Here is a 26,751-nt window from a genome sequence, read left to right as displayed (position 1 = left end):
CTAGAGTGCAACACTAGCACATCAGTCAGATCGACTCTTAATAAAGAAGCTGGATCTGGAGGTCTCACAGCCAGCAGTTGTTACCGTCACTCATTGTCGTTGCGGCCTCCCCCTACACATACACACAGATACACTCACACACACACACACACATGCAAGCTAGAGCTTGTACAAACACCCACACACGACCCCAGAATGCATACATGCACACATACTTACAAACTTCCAGACACACACACTCACACGAGCGCGCACACACACATGAGCCAAGGAGCATGGGCAGCAGGGTCATCCTAGCGCCATGCTTCATAAAGGGCGCCGTTACAATAGGTTTACTGTTACTCTGCCAATTGCTGGGATACAATAGGACTGAATGTGCTGGGCTGATGCTTCTCCACTTCTCTCCATTTTTCACTTGATGTCAAGGAAGAAAGACTGAGACGGGACAGCATGTTATCAGAGGACAGCCTTGAAGGTGAGTCGGCTCACTGCAGCATTACACTCGCGTATAATGCTGAGAGAAGAGAGATAGGGGAACGAGATCTCTGAATTTGTAAATATTGATTGGCCTGATACTCATTGAGAATGCTACTTTGTGGTTTAAAGAGTCCCACTGGGTTTAAAAAGCCTGAATATCTCTGAAATGCTAGTGAAGGGCTACAGGTTTTAAAGTCATTTTGAGACATGAGACAGCGAGGTGAGGTGCAGAGGCAGTGATGCTGCAGTACACCTCTCACACAGGACAAACAGCAGGACATGACAGGCTACAAAAGTGGTGTTGGACTGCATCATGTTGAGGAATTCAGAGGAGAGGAGTGAAGTGTGAGACAAGGGAAGAATTAAGCTGAAGGAGGCATGAATTAAATGGCAGAGGCTACTGGAAAATATGGATCACAACACAAAGAACTTGGGAGAAGAGAGCCAATGAAAGACAAAAGGAGAAGAGGCATTAAGGGGTGAGAGGGTTTGCTGTAAGAGGAGTGGAGGTGGGGTTTAACTCGGGGTGGCAGATGGGTCTCACAGATTCAGAAGGGGTGTGGTGCTGAATTGTGAGATTCCTCTAACTTAGGACATGCGGGGATATCTGCACTGCAGCTGTCAATAGTTCAACACCTACTCAGCCACACCCCTCCTCCCCTTCTATTACACACACACACACACACACACTGATCATATTTCATATCTTGCGATAGGCCTGGTTTTCATCGTGAGTTAATCGTCAAGCTGGAAAATTCTTGTGAGACAGTGACACTGACTCATGTTCTCTGAGTCGCTGTGTTAAATATTAACATAACTTCTGTTATAGAGCCCACAGAATAGAGTTTTGAAGGATTTATTTGCTCATGGCGTGCCCTGTCTGCACTTTATTATTCCTCTCCACACACAATTTCAGCGATCCCATTTGACTGTAGCTTAATTCTAGCCTATTACACTGTAGCAGCATTGTAATGAGGGTATAAACAATCTCATATTTCAAATCCAGAGTGACAAGGTGCGCCGCCAGGGCCTCACAGAGAACAACAACATTTTTAAAAGCACAGAGACTTCAAGGGGATGGCCTAACAGAGAGAAAGAGAGTACATTCAAAAGCAACACTAGTTTGCTATCATTAGCTCATAACAAAATGGCATAGCTTAATATGAAGTATTAAGCCACATTTAATGCTTCATTAGAACAGAATGTTGTACTTTTACTTCAGTTTCAAATTTACAAGCAATCTAGCCTTAACAAGAAAGTCACTCACACTTACATAACACAAACACGACTATTTTTTAAAGGCCATTCATACTACAGAAACACTGTAGCTGATGCAAGGTGGAGCTAATTTTACCTACTTTATATACATATATATATATATATATTTTTTAAAGTAGAAAAGACATTCAATTACACATTTGTCACGCCTGAATCTGTGATGTACTGTAAGATTTTACCTCCTGATATTAAAGGGGAAGTACGCATTTAGCTTGAAATAATAAGCTAATTATTTCTAGGAGAAAAATAGGCCTTTTTAATATTTTTATTTACCTATTAATTTATTTGCAATGCCGTTTATTTTTGGCTTCACGTTACTTTTAACTAAGAATTCCTATTTCCTATCTTATTCCTTACTAATACACAGACACAGACGGTGGGAACAAACCTGATTCATTAACGAACAGCTAAATAAGAAGGGGAGACATCAGCTAGCGGTTTGCTTGCGGTTTGTTTTCTCCTCGCGCCCGCCTCGCGTTCTCACCTGGACGGAAGTTGACTTAAAAAGGCAGGGCAGGTAGAGGCAGCCCCTCACCTCCTCCTCCTCCTCTATCCAGGTGGTGGAAAGCAAACTCCTCTCTTATTGTAGCCTACGTTTGGCTGAAGAGAGGAGCCATGACGCTGGATAGGCTTCACTCCTGTTAACGCGCTATGAAATAACCTGAAACATTCACCTTGTGTTTCTTATCAACCAGTAACCTCACGGACTCATGGGGCTTCTACTGCTGAGCCTGATTCTCCGGTACTGGATCAACGCCGTGGAGGGTAAGCTGAAGTCCTGGCTTTCTTTTTAAAAGCTCATTTGCAAAGTAGTAGTCACTCAAGAGCAAGTCAACAATGCTGTCTTGGCACTGAAGAGTGGTTGGGATGTTTTATTGTGAGAAGGTATTAAAATTTGAAACCAAGAATTATGTTACATTTACTACACTGGACTACACATTTACTACTACTAAGGATTAGAATAAACACACAGATTAAAATAATCATATCAATAAGTAAATAAAAAATGACACCATAAATGCAGACTTTTTGTAGTGTTGGACTCTGGTCTGTGCTGACAACCCTTACCTGTTTATGTGCTGTGCAGCAGGTTTGTGTTCAGCCGGCAGTGCTGTGACTTGTGACGACTGTCTGCAACTCAGCCCCCAGTGCGCCTGGTGCACACAGGAGGTGAGCAGCTATACGAGAAGACAGTCACATTTAAAGTGAAGTGATTTTTTGCAAAATATCTTCTCGTGTTTGATTTACATGATGACGCTGATGACAAAGTAATAATCTTTATGGCCTGCTGTAAAACAGCCTGCAAACTGAGGTTGCTACTTGTCACATGTTCCCCTTTGTTTGTCAGAATTTCACAGACTGGTTTTCAGTCACACAAAGATGTGACACACTGGATGTCTTACTGGAAAAGGGATGTGCCAGGGACCTGCTGCAGTTCCCTGTTTCCAAACACCAGATCCTCCAGGATCAGCCACTTGGGAAGAAGATGGGCAGCACTAATAGCACACAGATATTCCCTCAAAAAATGTCCCTCAAGCTCCGACCTGGTATGCAGTCGGACATCTTCTGAAGTGACGATTTGTCTTCTGAAGCAGTTTTTTGAGTTCAGAGAGATAAAACGTGGCCTGATTTTGTTTCTCGCACAGGCAGTGAGGTGACCTTCCAGGTGAAGGTTCAACACAAAGAGGACTATCCTGTGGACATGTACTACCTGATGGACCTGTCAGCATCCATGATCGACGATCTGAAGATGATCAAAGACTTGGGCTCTACTTTGTCAAAAGAAATGGCGAAGCTCACGAGTAAATTTCGAATGGGCTTTGGCTCTTTTGTGGAGAAACCCTTGTTGCCCTTCATCAAGATCACAGAAGAAGAACTGGCCAACCCGTGCAGGTTTACATTAAAATAAAAATCTAAACATGAGTAGAAGTTTGTTTCTTTTTGTTTTTTTAAAATGCTCTGATCTTGTAAATCTGACACTCTTACTCTTCTAACGCTCGCTTTTAATGTCTTGTTACATTACAGCCGTATAGACAACACCTGCTTACCGACGTTTGGCTACAAGCACGTCTTGTCTCTGACGAGCAACACCAGCAAGTTCAACGAGATAATCGCCGTGCAGCATATATCTGCAAACATTGACGACACGGAGTGTGGTTTCGACGCCATCATGCAAGCAGCCGTTTGTGGGGTAACATTTCCCATTTCAAGGTTCCAAAGATGCCGGCCGTTCGTTTGTGACGCCACCTCGCCAACTGTTTTTTTCAGAGCAGCTGTGTGTCTCCTGCTAGGACAAGATCGGCTGGAGGAACGACTCCATGCGTTTGCTGGTGTTTGTCAGCGATGGCAACTCACACTTCGGGATGGACAGCAGGCTGGCCGGTATTGTGATTCCCAATGACGGGCAGTGTCACCTGGATGCCAACAATGAATACTCAAAGTCCACAGTGCATGTAAAACCTGATTTTATCATTTGATTCATCTAGGATTATTATTTTTCATTATTATTTGGCTTTCTCCTCTAACACTGTGGTAACTCATGGTAAATAATCACCTGAAACCTCTTAGAAATGTAACCTTTTTTTTTTCAGGAATATCCAACTCTTGGTCAGCTGATTGATAAGCTGGTGGACAACAACATCTTGCTGATATTTGCAGTGACAGAAGACCAGAAAGACAACTACATGGTAACAGCTCCCTAGTTTTTTTCCCTGTTAGAAGAGATCAAACTAGAGAGCTGAATAACACAAGTGTTTGTGAGGTTAGCATATTTATCTTCTGAGTTGCATTCAACTTGTTACAACTGGCCCCGTTTCTCTTCCACACTCCTTTTCGTACTGTTCTTTTAGGGAAGATGTGTGGTGATGAGCTTCCCGTATTTGTAACAGTGACATTACTGTTTATCTGTTTTTTTTGTTTTGTTTTCTGTGTCTCTTAGAACTATGCAGAGCTCATACCTGGTGCCACTGTTGGAGTCGTGGCGAAAGACTCGCGGAACATCCTGGAACTGATTGTAACAGCATACAAAGTAAATAAAAGGGCCTGATAATCAGGATGTGCTGGCAGAGTGGATGTGTGGCTTTGTGTGTGTGTGTGTGTGTGTGTGTGTGTGTGTGTGTGTGTGTGTAAAAGTCATAAGACAATTTTTTTTTAAAATCAAGTAATATTTAATGGTGCAGGCACGAAAATGTATCTATAGCAAACTGGTATGTTACTATTTTTATTTTCTCCACCCCTTTGTTATTATTTCTTTTCCTTCTTTTATTCTTTCTTCTATCACATTTTCCCCTCTACCTCCCAACACTCTGCATCAGCATGTTGGCCAGCATGTTTCTGCTTGTCCCAACCGTTTCATCTCCTCGCCCCCTCCAAATCTGATTTGCTCTAAACTTCCCCTCCCTCTCCCGCACACTGCCTCTTTTTTCTCACTCTTGGTCGTTTTCGTTCTGCCCATCTCATCCACCGTGCGTCGTTTTGTAAATCCCCCTTGGCGGCGATGACTGGTAGTTGTGCAGTCCTCTAATTACTTCATCGGTTGCGTCATTTAAACCCACATTTAGTCTCTGCCGCACTAGCAGAGTCCCTGTCATCACAGTGATTGTAGATGTGGTGCTTAACTGGAACGCTCTGAGTACTTGCACTCACCTGTAATTCTGATGAGTAACAGCGAAGTCTCTTTAGATGCGTTTTATCTACTTAATCCATCCTCAGCTGGGTGTATCCCATAAGTGCTCCGGTTTTCTTCTTCCTTACCAACACTAAAGCCAGGAAGCACACAATATGCCCTCTGTTAGCAGTCAGACGGGCCGTTACAGAGTTCATTAGTCAGTCAAGCACACTATTTTCTCAAGCTGAGGTTAGCTGTCACACTTTCTTCAGGTGCTTTATACAGTGCAGCGCACCTGGGATGCTGACTCACCCCCCCAAAAAAGAATTAGACATGAGGTGTCAGGTCAGGTCAATGCAGGGTGAAAAGTATAATTCATCTGACAGCGCTGGAAATCCCACTTCATCTTGACTGAACAAAAGGAAAATCTGATTTGATTTTAGTTAACTTAGTTTTGCTTTTTTTTTTTTTTTTTGCTTTTTTTGAAGGAGAAACCTGATCAGTACCGAGGTGTGCTGCCCATTGTGTTCTCATATGGCTCACAATACACATAATCTGTTTTCCAGGAACTTCGCTCAGAGATTGAACTAGAGGTCCTTGGAGCCACGAAGGAGCTGCACATGTCTTTCACAACCGTTTGCCCTAATGGAACTATCCTCCCTGATCTAAAACGCTGCTCCAACATCAAACCAGGAGAGACGGTGAGTTGCTGTTGTTACAAATTGCTTCATTTTTTAAAATTTTTTGAAGTGCCTTTCATTAAACTATCTCATCAGACAAGAACAGTTATTAACAATTCTAGTGAAACACCAAACATAACATAAAAAATGTAGATATTTAAGATTAAATGTGAACAAAAGTTGAAAGCTTAAAGGAAACTAAACAAAGGCATTAATTCTCACAAGGCATCAGGAGGGCATCATCCCTGGGTCCTGAAGGTAGGAGGGCCCTCTCCTCTAAAGTATACTGGAAGCTCATAATCATGGTGTTATGATGAAGTGGACATACTATAGGAGTTCCACTATGCCCATGGTTCTGTCTTGTGAATCAAAGCCTAGCTTTTATGCAGTGTACATTTTTCCTCACGAACTGAAACAAGGCTAAATCTGTTTTGAGTTTGTGGGAGCTTAGCTGAAGAAAATAGTGTTAGCGTTCATTCCCATGACATCTGACCCCGGATGTTGTCCATGGTGCTGATCAAAACGCTGGAATTATACTATTAAGAGTATCGATTATTATTGTATGCTATTTTTTTGCACTTGGAGCGTGTGTCAGAGAGAGAATGGGATGCTGTGTTTGTTCTGTTGTTGTTACGCCTGTGAAACTAAATAATGGAAGGGACAAAAGACTATTCTAACACACAGACAGTCCTAACAGCTCAAGAGTGTTAGGTCTTTCTGTGTTCGGTCTTTCACTACAACAGTAAAAGCTTAATTTTAGTGTATGCAGAGAACTTTGCAAGACCTGCAGTGCTTTATAAACTTGTAAAAGTATGTAAAAAAAAAATCTATACACAGACTGACAGGTGAAAAATAACACAACGTGCACTCTGCCTCGTCAACATTCATGCCTTAGTTGTACCTGAAGAATTGTTTGGATTGGGTCAGATAGGAATGTGTTGTGTAAATCTGGAAATTTTTAAGTTGTTTTTTGTCAGAGACTAATGTTGATTAGAGGGAGACCTGGTGAATTTGAGGCTTTAGCACTTGTAACTGATAGATCAGACAATATTTCTGAGAGAGAAAAAAAATCAACCAGTTTGTCTGTCAAAACACAAATGCATAAAACACGCTAGGACAGGATAAGAACTTAGATTAGATAAGACTTCATCAATCCCTCGGGTGGCTTCCTCCGGGGGCATGTGCAGAGGAGGGATGGTGGATATATTGGACAAAGTTAAAGATGGAGGAACATAGGAAGATGACAGAAGATTCATGGATGTAGTGAAGGAGGACATGCAGAAGGTTGGTGTAACAGAGGGCGATGCTACAGATACGTGAAATGGAGATAGGTGATCTGCTGTGGCGACCCCTAAAGGAAGCAGCTGAAAGAAGAAGAAGAACGGAGGAACTAGTTTACTTACTTTCACCAACATCAGGGCTTAATGATCTTGTTTAGCTGGTTCAAATCCGAAGTTTTTCCTCTCTCTCTTAGCTGTGCTGTCTAAAACAGATGAAAAAGCCCCCAATTATCAATGGCGTTGCTGTGGGGATTAATAGCGCTGACTTTTCGCAGGCAGAATATTTGCAGTCTGTTCTTAGTTTGATCTTAATTTGATGCCCTCCTTGTTTTTGCTCCTCAGGTAGTGTTCAATGTGTCTGTGGAGCTTCTGGGATGCCTGTCAGGAGTTCGGCACTTTTCCCTCAGACCTGTAGGCCTTCAGGACAGTTTGGAGATAGAAGTGCAGTCCCTTTGTTCCTGTGACTGTGAGCCTCCAAAGTCAGACAGCAGCCAGTGCATTGAAGGCCAGGGGGTTTTCCAGTGCGGCGTGTGCATATGTCAGCCGGGCTTCCTGGGAGCGCAGTGCGAATGCAATGAGGAGAGCACTTTGTTGAGCAACTGCCTCGCAAACAATCAGTCTGAAATATGCAGTGGTCAGGGGCAGTGCTACTGTGGACAGTGTGTGTGTCATGCATCCAGTTTTGGGCGCATCTACGGTCCCTACTGCGAGTGTGACAATTACTCCTGTGTTCTCTTCCGTGGGGAGCTCTGTGGAGGTGAGTAACTTCATGCGAATGCTTCTGACTTATTCATGTGTTTTTGTGGAAAGCCTTTTATTATAAATGAAGATTTCTTGTTTGTAGGCCATGGAGTGTGCGACTGCGGAGAGTGTGTTTGTGAACACGGATGGAAAGGGCAGTACTGTAACTGCAGCACCAGCATGGAGGCGTGCACATCTAAGGATGGCTCACTTTGCAGCGGCAGGGGGAAATGTGTATGTGGCCACTGTGTCTGCACTGTACCCGGAGCATCTGGGGACAAGTGTGAGAAGTGTCCAACCTGTGGAAGCTCCTGTACATCTGCAAGGTGAGAGCGCACTCATTCCATCGCTTCTTTCAGCCGAACGAGGGTGTAATGTCGAGTATTTTGTCAGCGTCACCTCGGTGATTGGTATTTCTTTACCTCAGAGATACAAGATATCGTCTCCTTGCGCCGCGTGATCTGTCTGCTCTTTGGAGTTCAGGCATATCAGGTTCTGGTCCTGTTGTTCACATGTGTCTACACCTTCCATGTAACTTCAAAAGATACTAATGTCCCCAACACAGCATTGAGAGATTTCCTTTCTTCATTGTAAAGCAGCTGTCAGGGCCAGGACCATTTGATACTACTCTTACTGTGGAGGGGGGGAACCCGTGATAGAGAGTGAGAGAAGCCTTGGGAAAAAAGCTGATAAGTGACCACAACTGTGATTTCTCCTTTCGCCCCGTGTCAGTGACTGAAGCCTCAAGAAATGCTTGCTGCATCATCTTAACCTTTCGTTTTCCTGCTCATTTCAACACTAGGACCTGTGTAGAGTGCCATCTTCAAGATCAGGATGATGCTGAGTCATGTGATCAAAGGTGCAGCGCTACTACAATTTCCATCAATACAACAGGAGGTAAAGGATTCCCTAACTTAACCTGTTGTTACTTTACTTTCATTCAGCCTCTTAGTCTAACTCACTGAACTCTAACCGTAACCTAAACTAAACTTACTTACCTAATGGGGTAAATCACTAAATCACCACATACAAACCTTCCCATTTGTCTCTAGTAATGTCGCTCTACAAGGTGCAATCGATACATTTTCTAACTCTGGCTATAAAAGTCATAAAACCATATCTGCTTTAAGTTCGGCCCTTCCTTATTCAATGTTATCTTGTTGGAAAGCCCCGCAAAGGTTTTCAAGACTACTGTTATTTTTAGATCACTCCTCCACTGAGTCAAAAATGATGACCAAACAGTTTGACTTGCATTTCAGACAAAAGGACAAAGTCACAGTGAGACTAATCTGGCAAGTTGAGCAGGTGGTGTGGCTAAAAAACCCAGTCCTGCCTTTTCAGGGTGTTACATCAGAAAGAGCTAGCTGGTATTTAGGCCTTCCAGGTATTCCTGGTTCAGTAACACAAAACAATTATTCTCTCCCCCAAAGAGAAGGAGGATGTAAGCAGCCTAGTGTCCACAGTTTTCAAGATATCATTTTCAAATATTTTTTTGTGATTGTAGATGCCAGTAACAGCTTGAACTGATTTCATTTTGTTGAAAATCGGGTCAAGGTCACTCAAAATGTGAAAATCAGTAAAAACTATCACCCACAATTTTTTATGGATCATCTTCAAACTTCACAACAATATACTAGGCCTTGGGGGATATGAGTACCTAGGTTGACTAAGCATTTGACCTTGACCTTCATTTGTTTGAGTCCTGTGACACCTTTAAATCCACAGGTCTCTCTGGCCTGATAGTACAATACACTGCAAGCGACGGTATGAAAACTGTGTGAATCCACAGCTAGAAGGACAGCCTGTTGACTGTTGAGAGAAATTGCTTTTTCACTTCTGTTTGGTTACTTTTTGCAATTCATGTTCACAAACTCGCTGTGGGGTAAACGGCAATTTGACACCTAAATCTGTATATCAGACTCTCTTGTATGATGTTCACAAGGAAGAATTTGCAAAACAGGACCTGCTTGCAACTGTCAACGAATGTTTCAAGTCTATGCATGTTAACAATCCTTAGTTACTGGTATTGATTTAAATCAATCAAATAAAGCTGGTTTTTAACTGCCACCAAGAGATACTGGATCTCATGCAGGTTTTAAGTCTATGCAGGTTAACACCCCTTAGTGGGTAAATAGTAATTAATGAAAGAAAACCTTCAAAAGATATATGACATATTTTGAAGAATGGCCAGGAGCAAAATATTTAAAATAGCTTTTTTTAAATGTGCTAAAATGTAGCAACTCCTTAAAACCAAGCAAAATATATTAAAATCAAATAACATCAAGTTTTTGCCTCCCTGTCCTGCAAGGGTTCTTATTCATGGTGGTGCTATCAACACAGAGGCCTGCTAAGTTTCAGCCAGGGTCGCTGCTTTGGAGGAATGCTGACCTCCATTGACTCGGGTGTCTCTGTGAAGTCTGCACCCCCCCTCTCTAACACAACGCCATCCATGTCCTTTTGGGCAGTGTGGAACAATGGGGAACATATTATTTACCTTGTTGTACAGGCAAAGCTATTATGGTGCCTGTGAATAGCCAAAGAACCTGGTCTTCCTTTGTAGAGGAGTTGATTTTAAAGCCGCTGTACTTGTGCAAGCTGAGAGGCATATCTGATTATCACAGAAGATTTTCAAGCTTCAGATGTGAAACACAATGGTTCGGTCCACACACACCAGATTCTAGTCTTAGATAATGAAGTCACACTGACAGCACAACAGAGCAGAGTATATCATCTGACATTCTCAGCACAATGTCAAAGGGAAGATGATAGCCTTACCTTATGGATATGTATGTTCACATTTCCTCACAGATTATGACAAGAGTCCTTCTATGTCGTGCACGTTTATGATGAAGAATGAGTGCTGGGCGTCATTTAAAGTGGTGGAAGGTGAGACGGACACCACTGCCTATGATCTGCAGATGTACGGTAAGCTTGACACCAACGTAGACGACTAAAGTGAAAGATACTCCCGGTGCAAGTCTCATCTCGCTCTCATGTCCTGTCTCAGGATGTCCAGAGCCACCCAACATCCCCATGATTCTTCTCGGGGTCTCCCTTTCTGTCGTCTGTATCGGCCTGATCCTGCTGGGTGTGTGGAAGGTGTTGGTGTCAGTCCATGACCAAAAGGAGGTGGCCAAGTTTGAGGCTGAGAGGGCAAAGGCAAACTGGCAGTCGGTAAGACCGTGGATGACTTCGCTTTTATTCTTTCTAATATCTTTTTGTTGGGCTCAGATGAATAATTAAAAAGCAAAATAATGTATTAGACATTCATTAGATATTCAAAAGGGTGGACAAAGTCTGATGGCGAGGTGTCTCTCATAACTAAACTGTTCCCACTAATATTCACTGACATACATCCCGTGACTCGGTAGCTTGTAGAAACACCTTTGGCAGCAACAAATAGAGAAAAAAATTCTGTGTGACTTTATCAGTCTCTAAGATTGTTGCGGTGGAATTTTTGCCCACTGTTTTTTACAACTGTGCTTCAGGTCATTGGGGCTTGTAGGTATTCATTAATGCACAGTCACCTTTTCCACTCTCTATGTGTTTATACACGTCTCTGGGTTTAATCATTAGTTATTATTAATCTCCGGCTCTCTTCCACAGCATGTCTTTTGTCTTATCTTCCTCCCTTCACCCCAACCGGTCGCGGCAGGTTGGGGCCGCCCCTCCCTGAGCCTGGTTCTGCTGGAGGTTTCTTCCTGTTAAAAGGGAGTTTATCCTTTCCATTGTCGCCTTGCTCATAGGGTATCGTGTGATTGTTGGGGTTTTCTGTGTTGTATTGTAGGGTCTACTTTACAATATAAAGCACCTTGAGGTGACTGGTGTTGTGATTTCGCACTATATAAATAAAATAGAATAGAATAGAATTGAAAAGTTACTGTAACAGCATTTCAGGCAGGTCGAGGTCTGGACTTTGGTTTCAGCCATTCTGTTGTAGATTTACTGATCTACTTGGGCCATCTCTCTGAAACTTTAGCTGTCAGAGAGATGGCATCACATCTGACTCTAGAACACTTTGGTATACAGAAGAGTTCATGGTGGACCCAATGACTGCAAGGTGCCCCGGTCCTGCGACTGCAAACCGAGACCAAATCATCACCCCTCCACCACATTGTTTGACAGTTGGTATGAGGTGTTTGTGCTGATATTCTGTGTTGTTGTTTTTTCCAAATGTGGTGCCGTGCATTACAGCCAAACATCTGCACTTTGGTCTCATCTATCCACAGGACATTGTTCCAGAAATCGTGTGGTTTGTTCACATGCAACTTTGCAAACCTAAACTGTGCTGCCGTGTTCTTTTTAGAGAGAAAAAGAGGCTTCTACTGCAACCCTTCCATACTTGTTCAGTCTTTTTTTAAACTGTGCTATCATTAACTTTAACATTAAACAAGCTCACTGAGATTTCTGATTTGGGCCAAATGAGCTTCAGGCAGTTTGGAAGGTTTACAGGACTAGTGTGTTGTTGGTTTTGGTCTTTCTGTGGCATCTGTAAAAATCTAAACGTCATTGTGTTCTTTCTTTGTTTTCTTTCAGGGGACCAACCCTCTGTTCAGGAGCTCAACATCTACATACAGAAATGTAACTTATAAAAATGCACAGAAAGAAAAGACTATCACAATGAATCACTACTGATGACGAACTGGATGCGTCTGAGTGCACTTAAGTGTGTGACTTTGTGTGTGTATGAGACAGAGAATAGTTTTTGTACGAATCCCTGTGTTAATTCAGAGATGTCCTAGCACAGTAGACAACACTGTGAACAGACAAACACTGCGAGATGAATTTGCTGCTGTAGAAGTGCACTGTACTGTCAAACACTGGACATTTCTATTGCATGGCCCTACATGTACTGCAACTTGCAACTTGGTAAAGGAGAAGTCTACACTACAAGTGATCTACTACTGAATGAAAATGTATAAATATACAGGTGTAAGAGATGTTTTTTTGGTAATAATGTGTCGATTGTTTTACTGTAAAACAAGGCTGAGCCTTTAATTTTAATAACTGTTGTTCTGAGTTTTTTTTTTTTAATGGTATGTGGCACATAATTAAAGTTGGATTTGGCATTTTTGAAATGACTCCTCTGCAATTTGGGTTTTAATTGCAGGTTACAACACAGTTCTCACAAAGAGTGAGCAGACTGATTTGATTTACCTGCAAGAAACAAAATTTAAAATTTATTTTGCTTACAGTGGGATCACACAGTGCTCAGGGTTTCCATTTTTTAACAAGGCAACTTGCCCTGGATACTAAGGCCCTTTATTCAATGTGTGTCAGTTTGATTACTTGTTTGCAAATCTGACTGAAATTGCAATAAGCTAGGGTGCTTTATTTATCCCCACAGATGGGAAATTCCTTTCACACACAACCTTTAACTTAGTATAAAGGAGCAGGTTTCATAGGGATGAGGGAATGGGGAACGGGGCTGGAACAGAGGAGGATTCAGCGCAAATAAGATATACGTGAATCCCAACATAAATGACTCAATATCCTAAAATTGCCAGAGGAATCCTATCATAAAAATAACACTAATCCAATACATCCAGAGAGTGGCACAAAAAAAATAATACCATAAACTTCACATAGAGAGTTGTTAAAACTTTTGAGAGATCCTTGCCATACAAGGTGCAGTATAAGACATATTTTAGCGCAAGTGCTGTTGTTTTTAGCTATTCCAAAGTTGTGTACCTTTACAGGTCACACCAAAACCTGTACGCTTAATTTTGTTTTTTGTTTTTTTACGTGTTATATGTGTTGGAGGCATTACACATTGTGACAAGCATACAAAGTCTTTTGTTAACTCTAAATATACATAACAGAGGCAATATGAAAGATAGATTTTCTTAGCATAGCCTAACTCCAGAGTACTTGTTGATATCTGAGTGCCTGTCCCAGACATGACACAGCTGTAGGCTACAGTTTGCTGTGTGTAGTTTACCTGAGAGCAGTCTGTTCACAGTCATGTACTTTACACAGCTTACAGACAAACTGTCTGTCTGCCCTCTGTCTGTTTTTTTCTTCGGTCAAGTCTAAATACAGACTTGTGGCTCTGCCCCAGCGAAAACAGTCCTGAGCGGCAGGAATGCAGCTTTCAGGCCGGACAGCAGCGGCTCCTCCGTCAGACGTGACGTCGCTGTTTCCCCGCTGAAAAACCAGACTCGACGGAGGAAGTTTTTGTACGAGGGGAGGAAAGAAAGAAAGAAGAAGGGAAAAAAAGAAACCCCCCAAACACCCCCTGCGCCTCTGATCTTCGGAATGTGCGGACATTGGCTCTCCAACGCTGCATCCCGCTGTCGAAATGTTCATCCAGTTGTACCGCTGCGTGGACTCCGCGCCTGTTCTGGCGATTATTTGCGTGATTGTGTTGTTGGCGAAAGGCTGTGTGTGTGTCACTGAAGACGAGGACGATGAAGTCCTGGAGAAAAAACAGCTCGTGGAGTTTTACAGTAAGTTACCAGCTGGTCCCTTAGTAGAAGTTTAATTGCCTACATGATGGGACGCATAACGCATGTAGTAGTTCCCTTTTTTCATATTTCATGAAGATGTTGTTTAACATCAGGGAATTGTGCATGGAGGGGGTGATCTAAAGACTCACCTAAACTCTCCTCAGGTCTGAATAGAGGTCTGTGGACCACAGTTTGAACCCCACAGCTGCACCAGGCTCACATTTCTTGCTGTTTTTTTTCTCAATTCTCCCCCGTGTGTGTGTGTGTGTGTGTGTGCATGTGAGCATGCAGTCTGTTTATTATGAGCACAATAGGCCAGTGAGTCATTCGAGTGATAAGCAGTTGGGTTATTCTGGGAAAATGTCAAACATTCACCTTTGCATGTGTGAGACTGCTGATTTTCTCCATCTTTCGCCATCTTACATCCCCGCGTTTTAGAAAGCTTTGCATCATATTGGCATATCCAGCTTCTTAAAGGTGAAGATCTGGGCATGTTTAAACGACGAGTTAGTCAAAAATATCTGCAACTTACTGAACTGTAAGGAAAGTTATGAGCAGCAACCACAGTTTGTTTACTTTTGTTCAGATCAGCCCATGTTCTCGTCCAGAATGCAATCAAATACAGTGTGCACATTAAAAACGCAGAGGAAGAATATCTGGACACTGAAAATGCCCTTTTGGTGATGGATGTGCACACCAGCATCTTTTTTTTTTAAACCAATTGAGCCATGTAAATTCTCACCGAACAATTTTAGTTATTTGTTTTAGATCCGGTAACATATAATGCTGATTTTCTTTGTCTGTACAAACTAGCAAGATGCAGGAAGAGATGATTCATTCACACTCTTTTCATCTCCGCTGCTTGGAATCATCCTCTCTCTTTGTTTGAGTATCCAGTTACAAAAGACCATGATTTGTTTCTAAACACAAGGCCTTCCTCGAGCTTGAATATTGCTCCGTCAGATATGGAAATGCGGAAAAGCATGTCTTTGTACTTTACTTTTTGATCTCTGAAGCTGAATGCATTCCCTGTTGTTTACGGCACACGTTCACATGAATTGCCCCACATTGCCCCGTTTTCAATCACTTCCTACCAGAGAAAGGTCTGTTTATCCTGGAGAGTGAGCCGCTGAAGCAGTGCATCTCAGCAAATCGCTCGAAACTAGTGCTGGAGGACTGCGAGCGTCCGACGCGCCGCATGCTGTGGAAGTGGGTCTCCCAGCATCGTCTCTTCAATCTGGGCACCAGCGCGTGCCTGGGCCTCAACATTTCCGACTCGACGCAGCCCCTCGGGATGTTCGAGTGCGATGTGTCCCTCCCCGTGCTGTGGTGGCGCTGCAGCGGAAACACGCTGTATGGAGCGTCCCAGTGGAGGGTGACTGTGGTTCGAGGTTTAGTGGCGGTAAAGAAAAACATTTACCATCAGTGGAAGAGGTACAACACTCCCAGAGAGGGTCCCTGCTCATATCCATATGAAGGTAAACAACCCAAAACTTCCTGTGTGCCTTGTCTGCACAAGATATTTCTGACATCAAGTGAAACTTGGCATGTTTTGTTTACAGATATCCACACTTTGTTGGGGAATGCACATGGAATGCCTTGTGCCTTTCCTTTTAAATACAACAACCAATGGTACTCTGAGTGTACTACTGAGGGGCGTGAGGACCACCTTCTGTGGTGCTCAGCCACCTCTCGCTACGATAAAGGCGAAAGATGGGGTTTCTGTCCAGTGCAAGGTAAACCAGACACACAGACGCACCAGTGCAAGAAAGGAAGACAAGTCATCACAGGCCGTTGTTGCTGCGTGCTCATGTTATCTTCGTCACTTTACCTTTGTGCTTATCAGTTTTCATTTGTCTGTTTTTTCATAGTTTCCGGTTGTGAGCACTTCTGGGAGTCAAACCAGGAGTTGCGCGCATGTTACCAGTTCAACCTGTACACTATCCAAACCTGGAGTCAGGCGCTGTCTACCTGCCAGGCCCAAGGTGGAAATTTGCTCAGCATCACCAGCCTGGCAGAGCACAAGTATATCAGAGGTACCGCACATGTTAAAAAAGACACTAAAACTGTTTTTATCTAGGATGAGTGCCACCCAGCGTGGTCTTCTGCTGCTGTAGTGTTGTGCATTCAGAGATGCTCTTCTGCATACCTTTGTTGCAGTTACCTGCGTTACTCTTGCCTTCCTATGAGCTCAAAGCAGTCTTATCATTCTCTGCTGACCTGTGGAATCACAAAGGCATTTTCATCCATACATTCTCGTTAAACTACCTTTCTTCCCCATTCTAATTATCCTCGTGAGCATGTGCACGTCTACATGCATTGAGTCGCTGCCATGTGATTGGCTGATTAGATATTTGCATTAACAAGCAGCTAAACCGGTGTACCTAAAAAAGTGTCCCATGAGTGTATATTCAGTTATGTCCGAAGTGTATTTTAAGAACTACTACAACACTTTTCTGTGTTTGCATCTTGTGGTAGATCGAATGGCGAGCGTTGGGGCGATGGTGTGGACCGGGCTGAACCACATTAAGGATGGGCATGGATGGGGGTGGTCTGACGGAGCCCCTCTGTCACTGGTGAATTTCACCACAGGTACTGACTACTGGTTTATCCAGGACCAAGTGAGAGGGAAATTTAAAAAGTACCCCACATTTTCACTAATGAGAATATTAGAAATGCCTCTCCAACAAAGGCAAAAAAGAAGTCATTTTATCATGAAAATAAAGCATAAAAGACTTATTTTATAAAACCTATGTTATAGAAGTTTCATCTAAAATAGCCTTTTCATCTGATGTACATCGACAGCTCTGTCAGGACTTAAACATCCTTCCATCTTAACACTTTAATGTTTAAATATGTCTAGTTGCAGCTAGACATATTTTGCAGAACTTTAACTTGTGTAACTGATGAGGAAATAAAGCCAACAAAGCTTTTTTACCATTTGTGCCCGTCAGATCTCCCAGCCAGCCCGCTACAGGACAATAAACAGTGTGGGGTGTACTCAGGATTCGAGGGTCACTGGCAGAGTCTATCCTGTGAATCTGCTCTGCCTTACATCTGCAAGAAGACACCTAACGACACGCGTGGAGCTGAGCCACTAGGTGAGAACATGTTAACGCGCAGGAGACACAAACATATTGGAGACCTCTCTGCATCCTTGGAGGTATCTGTGCTGTGCTGTGCCCTCACATATCTGAACCCCCAAAATCCAGTTTGTTTGAGTTGTGAGGGTAAGACCAGCTGCAGTTCAGCTGGACTCTGGCACATGACTCTATCCATGCCCCGACATGGATCTCAGATGTTTCCACAGCCATAGCTGCATCTGTAAATACTGCTTTTTTAAGTAAGAAATTAAAAAAAAGTATAGGGCAGTGAGAGTGCAAGCCAGGGGAGGAATGTGGACAGGAAACAGTCGTGCTCGAGCTCAGTACAAGGCAGCTGCGTCCAGTGTGAATATGCCCTTAGAACGTGACTGGGCAGCTGCACTGCACCTGGGGGCCGAACCTTTGGCCTTCCTCTGTGTTGCGCTGTTGGCAGCTAGACCAAAAATAATGTCTGCAGCTTTGAATATTCTGGTCTGGCTTATGTCTCCTCTCCCTTTGCAGAGAACTGGCAGTATATCGATACCGAGTGTGCGGATGGCTGGTGGCCTCACAATGGTTTTTGCTACCGAGTGCTGCCAGAAGCAGAAGCGGGAAGCTGGGAGGAGTCTTCTCAGGAATGTCATTCTTACGGGGCAAATCTCACCAGCATCCACTCCTTGTCTGAGGTGGAAATGCTGGTCAACCTCCTGGCTAACTGTAAGGAGTGTTATGCAATCCAGATATTTCGTGCTGTGTTTGTTATCCACCCTAAATGCTAAATTCTGCGGCGTGTGTGTGTGTGTCCTCATATTTGACAGATTCTGGGGGGAGTACAGAGGTGTGGATTGGACTTTGGAAACAGGCGTTATTGCCAGCTGTAGAGTGGTCTGATGGCTCACCAGTAACTCTCACTCTCTGGCACCAGTATCACCCTCTTCATAACCTGACGGATGGAACACTGTGTACCAAAGTGGACAGGAAGGTGGGAAACCCTGTGTTGGTGTAAGAACGCTGCAGTATTTAAATTTCTGATTAAGCTGCCCGTTTAAAAAACAAACAAACATCTAATTAAATGAAATGTTAAATATGCCCACTTCTAGCCTTTTATTATTACCAACAGTTGAACAAAGGATATTTCACCCTAATCTATTACCAGGAAAAGTGCCAATCTCATTTTTCAGTAGCTGAATGCATTTCCATCAGACTCCATTAAAGCAGGTTTTAATGGACTCGTGATTAATAAGCTACAGAAATAGCCGCCAATTTATTCTCTGTCAATTAGCTAATAAATTAACCATCTAATTATGTCAGGGTTAATCACTTTATAATGTTTGAATGCATTCATCACGGAACGCATCATCTTTGAACACATCTTTCACAGAGTGGCAACTGGCTGCTAGCGTCATGTGACGAGCGACTGGCTGCTGTGTGCAGAAGAGAGAGCCAGAATGGCGTTCAGCACCACGGAACCTGGGATGAGGGCTGTCCTGAGGTAGGGAAACAAGAATACCCCCAAACACACACAAGTTCAAATGTGCGATTTCTTTGAGCAAGATATAAGAAGTCATCTTTTGGCAATATGTGAGCTTTAAACTTTGTCACATTATATGACGGCATGACACTAAAACGACCTCCGATAAACATTTACTCGCAGCAGGGCAAAGCTGAGAAATCAAAAGAAACATCTACAAGACTTGGGGTTAGAACTGAATCATTATGGTACTTGTCTTTACTTTCAAACATGAAAGTATTGCTTTTTTACAGAAAAAAATAGCTATATAGTGAACATTGTAAAAATTAATATTAATATGTAATATTTAAGTATTTAGATTTTTTTCATTCTGATGAGAAACTTGACACTAAAAAAACAACTTATTTCTAGTTTTTCAGGCATATTGTGTGCTGTGTAGCATTAAAATAGCTCCACAGAGATCAGGACTTGCGTTAGAAAGTGCCACATGTCTGCTGTGGTTCAATTTCTGGGCATTCTGCTCCTTCAAATGCACAATTAGCTGACTCATTCAACCTCTGACGTGTTGTCTGGCATGCATGTTGCTCCTTGACTGTGTTCAAAGGAATATCAGACTCCTGAGTCATCAGGGTGCTTCATGCCCTGAAACAGGAGGCCAGAAATTACCCCGATGACACAGTATCAGTGGACATGCTCGAGTAGTCTGTGAATTTTTCTGACAATATTTAAAGAATCAAAACAAACTAGACAGGAAACAGGAGCGACGGGGGGGGGGATGTGGGGGTTTTCTCACCTCTTGTCCAAGCACGCTCACCACATTACACACACACGCACACGCACAGGCGTGTATTCTTGCTGATATGCATATTATTACAGTATTATCATGTTAGAACAGATGTAACAGGTGAGTTTTAGCAGTTATGTCAAAAGGATATTTTATTTAACATAACTGGCTTAAGTGCGATTTTTATAAGGCAGAAATATGATTGTTGAGTGCTTTAATAAATAGAATAGAATAGAATTCAACTTTATTGTCATTGCACATGCACAGGTACAGGGCAACGAAATGCAGTCTGCATCCATCCAGAAGTGCTTTAGCCATGATATAGATATATTACAATATATTAGCAATAATATAGATATGTAAGTATATTACAGAAATGGGTCTATTATGGTATGTAGAATTAACTTCTACAGTTGTAGAATTAAAAATTATCGTATTATACAGAATGATAAAGACATATCGTTTGACTTATTTATCAGCCAGTATTAGTTACACTATATTGCTAAAAGAAGCAGTCTGCGTGTTGGACCAAAGAATTGATTGTGGACTTCAGGCGGACCAGGAAACCCTTGACCCCTGTTTCAATCCAGGGGTCGATGTGGACATTGTAGAGGACTATAAATACCTCAGATTACACATAGATAATAAACTGGACTGGGTTAAAAACACCACTGCGCTCTACTGGAAGGGCCAGAGTCGTCTCTATTTTCGGAGGCGGCTGAGGTCTTTTAACATCTGTCTGACAATGCTCAGGATTTTTTACAAGTCAGTTGTGGTCAGTGCTGTCCTCTATGCTGGTGCATGCTGGGCCAGCAGGTTGAGGGTTGCAAATGCCAACAGACTCGATAAACTTATCTACAAGGCCAGTAATCTTGTGGGGACGGAGCTAGACTCCCTTAAGGTGGTGTTGGAGATCCGGATGTTGTCCAAGATAAGGACAATGCTGGATAATGCCTCCCACCTTCTCCATGACGTGCTGGCCAGTCACAGGAGAACATTCAGTGAAAGACTGAAATGACCCAAACGACCAAAGAACAACACAGGAAATCAATCCTGCCCATCTAATCCACACTACAGAGTGCAATAGTTACATCCTTTTGCACACGCTCTACAGTAAAATAGCAAATCACAAGTTTTACAGGTTAGAGTAAAATGTCAATCATATATATTTCATCTGTGTGACTGTAACCACATAATTTCATTAGGGATTAATAAAATATTGTGATTCTGATGATTGATGAGAGCAGAGTCAGGCAAAGCATAAACAACTAATCTACAACTTGTAACAATTAAACTAGATTATTTTTAAACTGTCGTCTTATCTTAGCAAGGACTCATAAATAGCAACACATAACAAATGGTAGGAAAATCTATTTATGTTTCATGTGTCTGAAAGAAAAAGATATCGGCTGACATATTGTCTTCTTATGTCACCAAATATCTATATCGGTTTTGAAATTAGTCAGTCACCCTATCTATCTCTGAGTGATCAGTGCCACCTTTCAGTTCCTCGAAGGCTACAGACACATTTCAGTTGTTCACTTTTAAATGATTTAGTTTGTAAAACGCCTTCATTTGTGTGCACAAGCTTAATTTTTGGAGATTATAGAGAAAATAGTAACTGTAGCACTATTTGGCTGAAATGATGTTTTCACAGAAGAAGCATCTCAAATTCTGCCTGTGCTGACTGATCTGTTAATAAAATCTTCATTTTTTTTCTAAACCCTGAATGTATTGTCCGTGTGTAATAACCGTATATGTAACTACAGCAACCGATCGAGCATGATAATTAGAGATTACAGCCTCTGCGGTAAAACCAAAGATCAGTTCCAAGCACCAAAACAATAACTGCAACGTTTTTTCCAGTCTTGTGTTTTGGAAAACCTAATTTTTCTTTTTTTGGTTAACAGTAGCGGCTTCGAGTGTGGTCTTCTGCTGCTGTAGCCCATCTGTTTCAACTTTCTATGATGTGTAGCAAGTACAGAGATGGTCTTCTGCATACTTTGGTTGTAACGAGCGTTTGTTTGAGTTACTTTTGCTTTCTTACCAGCTCAAAGCAGCCTGGGAATTCTCATCTGACCTCTAACATCAACAAAGCATTTTCTCCCAGAAAACTGCTGCTCGCTGGATATTTTCTCTTTTTTTCTGGACCGTTCTATGTAAACCATGGAAATGGTTGTGTGGGAAAAAACCCAGCAGATCAGCAGTTTCTGAAATACTCAAACCAGCCCATCTGGCACAAACAACCATGCCACGTTTAAAGTCACTTAAATCACCTTTTCTCTCTACTGTGTTGCTCAGTTTGAATTCTGCAGGTCATTGTGACCATGTCCACAGGACTAAATACACTGAGTTGCATTTAGAGTTTTGCATTAATGAGCAGTTGAGGAGGTTTGTCTAATAAAGTGGAACGGGACTATATGTGTGAAACTGTCATACTTTTACTCACATTACCATAACAGAAAAGTATAGAAAGCCATATTCTGTTGCAGTCTGTACTGAGGTCCTGACCACTCGTGTCTACACGTCAGGGATCATTATTCACTATAAGTAAATAATAGCTGCTGTGCCATGTGCTTAAATATACCTTTCAGCTTTCTGTCTCAGAAAATCCCGTTGCTTTATAAGAGCTGCCTCGATTTAATAAAGACGGGGGAAAAGACTCCTACAAACAGCTGTAGGCAACAACCAAAATGTCAGCTCCTGTTAAGCTTCTGGCTAAACCTGGATTCGAATCAGTGGCATGAGGGGATGATTGTTCAGCCTCATTAATCTAACCTGTTACGGCACCAGGGACATTTCAGCGAGTAATAGATGGAAAGCTGTAGAGCAAAGCACATGAGGCAAAACCCGATAATCTGTAAATAGAAGCACCATGCATATTTACCTCTATCGCTGCTCTTTAAGATAAGATAAGATAACCTTTATTAGTCCCACACGGGGGAAATTTGTTTTGTCACAGCAGGAAGTGGACAGTGCAAAAGTTATGACGCAAAAATTAGAATACAATAAGAATAAATACAGTACACAGCTGTACAGAATAGAATAAAATAATATACTATATACAGTAGAATAAAATAGAATAAAAATATACAATAAGATAAAAATAGAATACGAATGCTATATACAACTGAGTAAAAATACAACGATGCCAGAAAAGATTATTGCACTTAGTGTTATTGCACATGTGTGGATGTGTGTGTTTGTTCAGTTAAAGTCTTTGTTGTGGAGTCTGACAGCAGTGGGGAGGAAAGACCTGCGAAATCTCTCCGTCCCACACCGTGGGTGCCGCAGTCTCCCACTGAAGGAGCTGCTCAGTGCTGTCACAGTCTGCTGCATGGGGTGGGAGACGTTGTCCAACAGGGATGACAGCTTAGCCGCCATTCTCCTGTCACTCACCACCTCCACTGGGTCCAGAGGGCATCCTAGAACAGAGCTTTAGATAGTTTATTGAACAGGAGTGCTGAAATGTGAACAATGATGACGAAAGGCAAAACCTGTCTAACCTATAAATCCGATTTTTCTTATTTTGGAGTTAAGCAGTGAGAGAGAGCCTGATAACGGGTGTTTTTGTGGGGGTGGTTTTAGGGCTGGAAGAAGCACGGCCATTCCTGTTACATGGTGACAGGTCAAGAACAGAGCTACGAAGATGCCCTGATGGGGTATTACTGCAAGGGTTCTCTTCTCACTGTGGAAAACAGGTGATTTATCAATTCATTTTTGAATTTGTCACTTTAAGTTTTTACTCACATTTTGCCATTCTTCTTACTTTTCTCCTCTCTTGCTCCACCTGCTGGCAGGTTTGAGCAGGCATTTGTCAACAGTCTGCTGAGTGAAAGTGGGGCCAAAAGTAGCATGTATTACTGGATTGGTCTCAGGGACCAAGACCAGGGGAGGAAGGGAGAGTACAGATGGCTTCATCATAACGGCTCCTCTCTGCCTCTCACCTTCACAAACTGGAATAAGCACCAGCCAGGTAGCCCAGTGTTTGGAAATGTTTGTTTTTTAATTTGACATTAGTAATACAATCGGATTCGTAAACTTTTTCACTCTTTTTTTTAATACTCCTACATCTTCTGCTTTCACTAGTCAGCACCGGTGGCTGTGTCGCTATGTCAGGAGGACCTGCTCTGGGCCGCTGGGAGGTGAAAGACTGCAAGGTTCACAAGGCCTTGGCTGTGTGTAAGCAGAACATCAGGAGCTACCATGATGTTCAGCTGCCAGAGCATCACATTGATGCCTACGCCCCGTGCCCCCCAGGGTGGGAATCAAACTCTGGGCTGCTCCACTGCTTTAAGGTTAGATTATCCTCCTATTTTTTTATAACACTAAACAAATCACCATGCACTCTATCTGATGTGGATATTTGCTTTTTTGTTTTGTTTATCACGCTAAGGATCACTGGGGACGGTGTCCTATCCCATCATGCACTATGCAACAGGCAGGGCTACCTGGGGTCTCACACATTCACACTGACAGGCAATTTATTTTCCTGATTTCCAATTTCAACCAGCTCTACATTTAATAGTTATTTTCATTATCAGTTAAAACGTCTCCTATAGTATCTGTTTACTCCAGTTTACAGCTGCAAGATATTTACTTCAATACAATAGACAGATCCTAAAAGACATTTTAGGGTCTAGAGCTTATTAACTGTCTGTCGCTTGACTAATGAGTCGATCAGCTTACTATCCCAGCTCTGAAAATGCGTCTCAGTGTGTGTTTGTTTGATCAGTACTGCACTCCCACACTGGTTTTATTGAAAACCCATCCCCCGGATGGCTATAATTTTGCTGTTGCCTGCCTTCTATGAACATCTTCTTTGAGCTGTTCCCTTATAAACGAGGGATCGCGGCATATTTGATTTAACACATGTTTACACCACGCTGCCCTTCTGAAGCAACTCACAGCAGGATCAGTGTCCCCCCCACCCCGGTCTCAAACTGGAACCTTTAGGAAGTTAGGCAGATGTGTAAACCACTTGTCTATCCCTGCCATACATCATGATTGCTAATAGGATTGATGTTTTGATATGTTTCCTCTCTTTCTTGTTTATAGAAAAAGGTGTGGAATAGCTGAAAAAATAGTTAAAATGCAGCACATCTTACTATAAAACTGACGCAGCGCTACAAATCAAAAGCGGGATGGAATAAACCATTATTTTTAGACATAACACCCCACTGCCAAATTGTACCCCAGCTATCAGCATGTTTCCGAGCAACGAGCACATAATGGGATACATTTCTGTTCTTTGGACCCTGTAACCCTCAGCTGACTCCAAGTGTTGCTCTTCCAGGTGTTCCACAGTGAGAAAGTCCTGATGAAGCGCTCCTGGGTGGAAGCAGACTTCTTCTGTCAGGCCCTCGGGGCTCAGCTGGCCAGTTTCCAACACTATGAGGAGCAGGTGTTTGTTAAACAGCTCCTCAGTACCATGTTTGAAGGGTTGGTACTCATCAGTACAGGAATGTTATGGGACGATTGAGATGATTTTGTTTTATGTGCTTGGAGGAGTGAATATAGAGTTTAATTATTTGGTTTTGGAGAGCAGATGTCCACCTTTTTTATGGTGTTAGTTTTTTAGTTGTGTGTAGGAGACTTAGATTTGAAAAGTTATTTAACGCAGCAATCTCGATATCAAGAACAAGGACAAGGTGACCGCAGATTCTGAAGTTACATCAGGGCGTCTTCATTTCCAGATAAGACTGATTTAACTCTCTGACGCATATTTCTCAGATTCACGTAAGAAAGACGTCACTCAAATTAGAGATAATTAATCTCAGGATGTCTTTGGGGTCACTTTGACTTTTTTTTTGGTTCATGTTTTCTTAAAAATATGTTTTACATTAAGCTTAAAAAATGTGCAGACACAAGTTGTAAAATGAGTTTCTCATGTAGATCAGAGCAGGCCAGGACTTTGAAGCCCTGAAGTCATACATTTGTCTATTTTTACATGTAAACGGAAAAACAGTCATCAGGTTCTCATGTTTGTTTTGTGGCAGCAGCTCGGAAATATAAACATGAAACAAATGGTCAGCCAATGCAGTGTTGCTAAGGGGGTGGGCTATGACTTCATTTCTAGGTCTTGGGAAAAAAACGAATCAAGGTTTATTTTGTATGACTGCAGAGGATGAAACCAAAAAGAAATTAACACATTCAAGTCCATTTTACAATCTCAGTTTAAAATAGCACACAGCTGTCAATCTGATCATTACAAAAAACATACTTATCTATTTTATATAAATGTTTTTATTGATGTATATAAATGTTCCCCTCACATATTTGTTAGTTTTTCTTACATGAACAGATACAATAATACACACACACACACACACACACGCTTATATAAAATTGAGAAAAACAAACAAAACAAAACAAAAACTAAGATATTAATCAGCTGGTAGAACGTTTAATTACTTGCAATAGTTTACGAAGGGGCCCCAGATACGATAAAATTCTCTGTATTTGCCCTTCGCCACAAGGCCTATCTTTTGCAATTTAAAAAATGACATCACATCTCTAAACCAAAAGGAAACTGAAGGTTTCCTTTGAAGATTTCCAAAGGAGTAAGATGCAACGTCTAGCCAAAAGTGATGTAAAGGCTAATATTTTGAAGTGTGTAGGGTCGGTTAGACCAGTGTTGACTGGAAGCCCAAAAACAGCTAGAAAAGGGTCCGTGCAGATTTGGGTCCCAAGAGCCTTGGAAAGAATAACTGACTCCAGAAGCCATGGAGTCTTGGGGACAGAAAGAACATGTGACCTAGGTCACATGGGCTGGCATGACATCTCTCACACTGATCCATCACTTGTGGGTAAATCTCAGAAAGACGAGACTTTGAATAGTAAACCCTGTAGCACTTATCTATTTTGATGTGTATATATACAGTTTTGTTTTGCACAGCAA

General features: G+C 42.2%; 2 protein-coding genes across 6 annotated transcripts in view; both read left to right on the top strand.

Moving 5' to 3' along the window:
* Positions 1 to 322: 322 nt before the first annotated feature.
* Positions 323 to 13,146, top strand: itgb6 (integrin, beta 6). 3 transcript variants are annotated; one of them, XM_012917013.4, is made up of 16 exons: positions 323 to 475; positions 2,451 to 2,520; positions 2,843 to 2,925; positions 3,104 to 3,302; positions 3,402 to 3,648; positions 3,781 to 3,946; positions 4,047 to 4,208; positions 4,347 to 4,442; positions 4,694 to 4,783; positions 5,929 to 6,063; positions 7,665 to 8,079; positions 8,167 to 8,389; positions 8,866 to 8,960; positions 10,872 to 10,988; positions 11,071 to 11,237; positions 12,600 to 13,146. In XM_012917013.4, the coding sequence occupies exons 2-16, from the start codon at positions 2,466 to 2,468 to the stop codon at positions 12,696 to 12,698; spliced, it is 2,349 nt and encodes a 782-aa protein (XP_012772467.1). In that variant the 5' UTR covers positions 323 to 475; positions 2,451 to 2,465; the 3' UTR covers positions 12,699 to 13,146. The 3 variants fall into 3 exon arrangements, with proteins under 3 accessions (XP_012772467.1, XP_004543448.1, XP_004543447.1); XM_004543391.4 differs by lacking the exon at positions 323 to 475 and having other exon boundaries at positions 2,297 to 2,520; positions 2,846 to 2,925; XM_004543390.4 differs by lacking the exon at positions 323 to 475 and having other exon boundaries at positions 2,297 to 2,520.
* Positions 13,147 to 14,001: 855 nt separating this feature from the next.
* pla2r1 (phospholipase A2 receptor 1) overlaps positions 14,002 to 26,751 on the top strand; it is a 32,051-nt gene continuing 19,301 nt past the window's right edge. Inside the window, exons 1-13 of one of the 3 annotated variants that reach the window (XM_004543388.6) lie at positions 14,017 to 14,512; positions 15,610 to 15,990; positions 16,075 to 16,248; positions 16,384 to 16,548; positions 16,991 to 17,104; positions 17,467 to 17,613; positions 18,118 to 18,312; positions 18,414 to 18,577; positions 18,977 to 19,087; positions 23,439 to 23,551; positions 23,651 to 23,826; positions 23,940 to 24,148; positions 25,147 to 25,292. In XM_004543388.6, coding sequence (XP_004543445.3) covers positions 14,365 to 14,512; positions 15,610 to 15,990; positions 16,075 to 16,248; positions 16,384 to 16,548; positions 16,991 to 17,104; positions 17,467 to 17,613; positions 18,118 to 18,312; positions 18,414 to 18,577; positions 18,977 to 19,087; positions 23,439 to 23,551; positions 23,651 to 23,826; positions 23,940 to 24,148; positions 25,147 to 25,292 — 2,243 coding nt within the window. In that variant the 5' untranslated portion in view covers positions 14,017 to 14,364. Of the gene's footprint in view, positions 14,513 to 15,609; positions 15,991 to 16,074; positions 16,549 to 16,990; positions 17,105 to 17,466; positions 17,614 to 18,117; positions 18,313 to 18,413; positions 18,578 to 18,976; positions 19,088 to 23,438; positions 23,552 to 23,650; positions 23,827 to 23,939; positions 24,149 to 25,146; positions 25,293 to 26,751 lie in introns of all 3 variants that reach the window. The other 2 variants (XM_014412424.4, XM_014412423.4) reach the window with 2 other exon arrangements.

This window comes from Maylandia zebra, linkage group LG1 (genome assembly GCF_041146795.1).
Source record: "Maylandia zebra isolate NMK-2024a linkage group LG1, Mzebra_GT3a, whole genome shotgun sequence".
NCBI lineage: Eukaryota > Metazoa > Chordata > Actinopteri > Cichliformes > Cichlidae > Maylandia > Maylandia zebra.
Note: the sequence above shows the minus strand (reverse complement) of the source record. Positions and strands in the feature narration are given on the sequence as shown.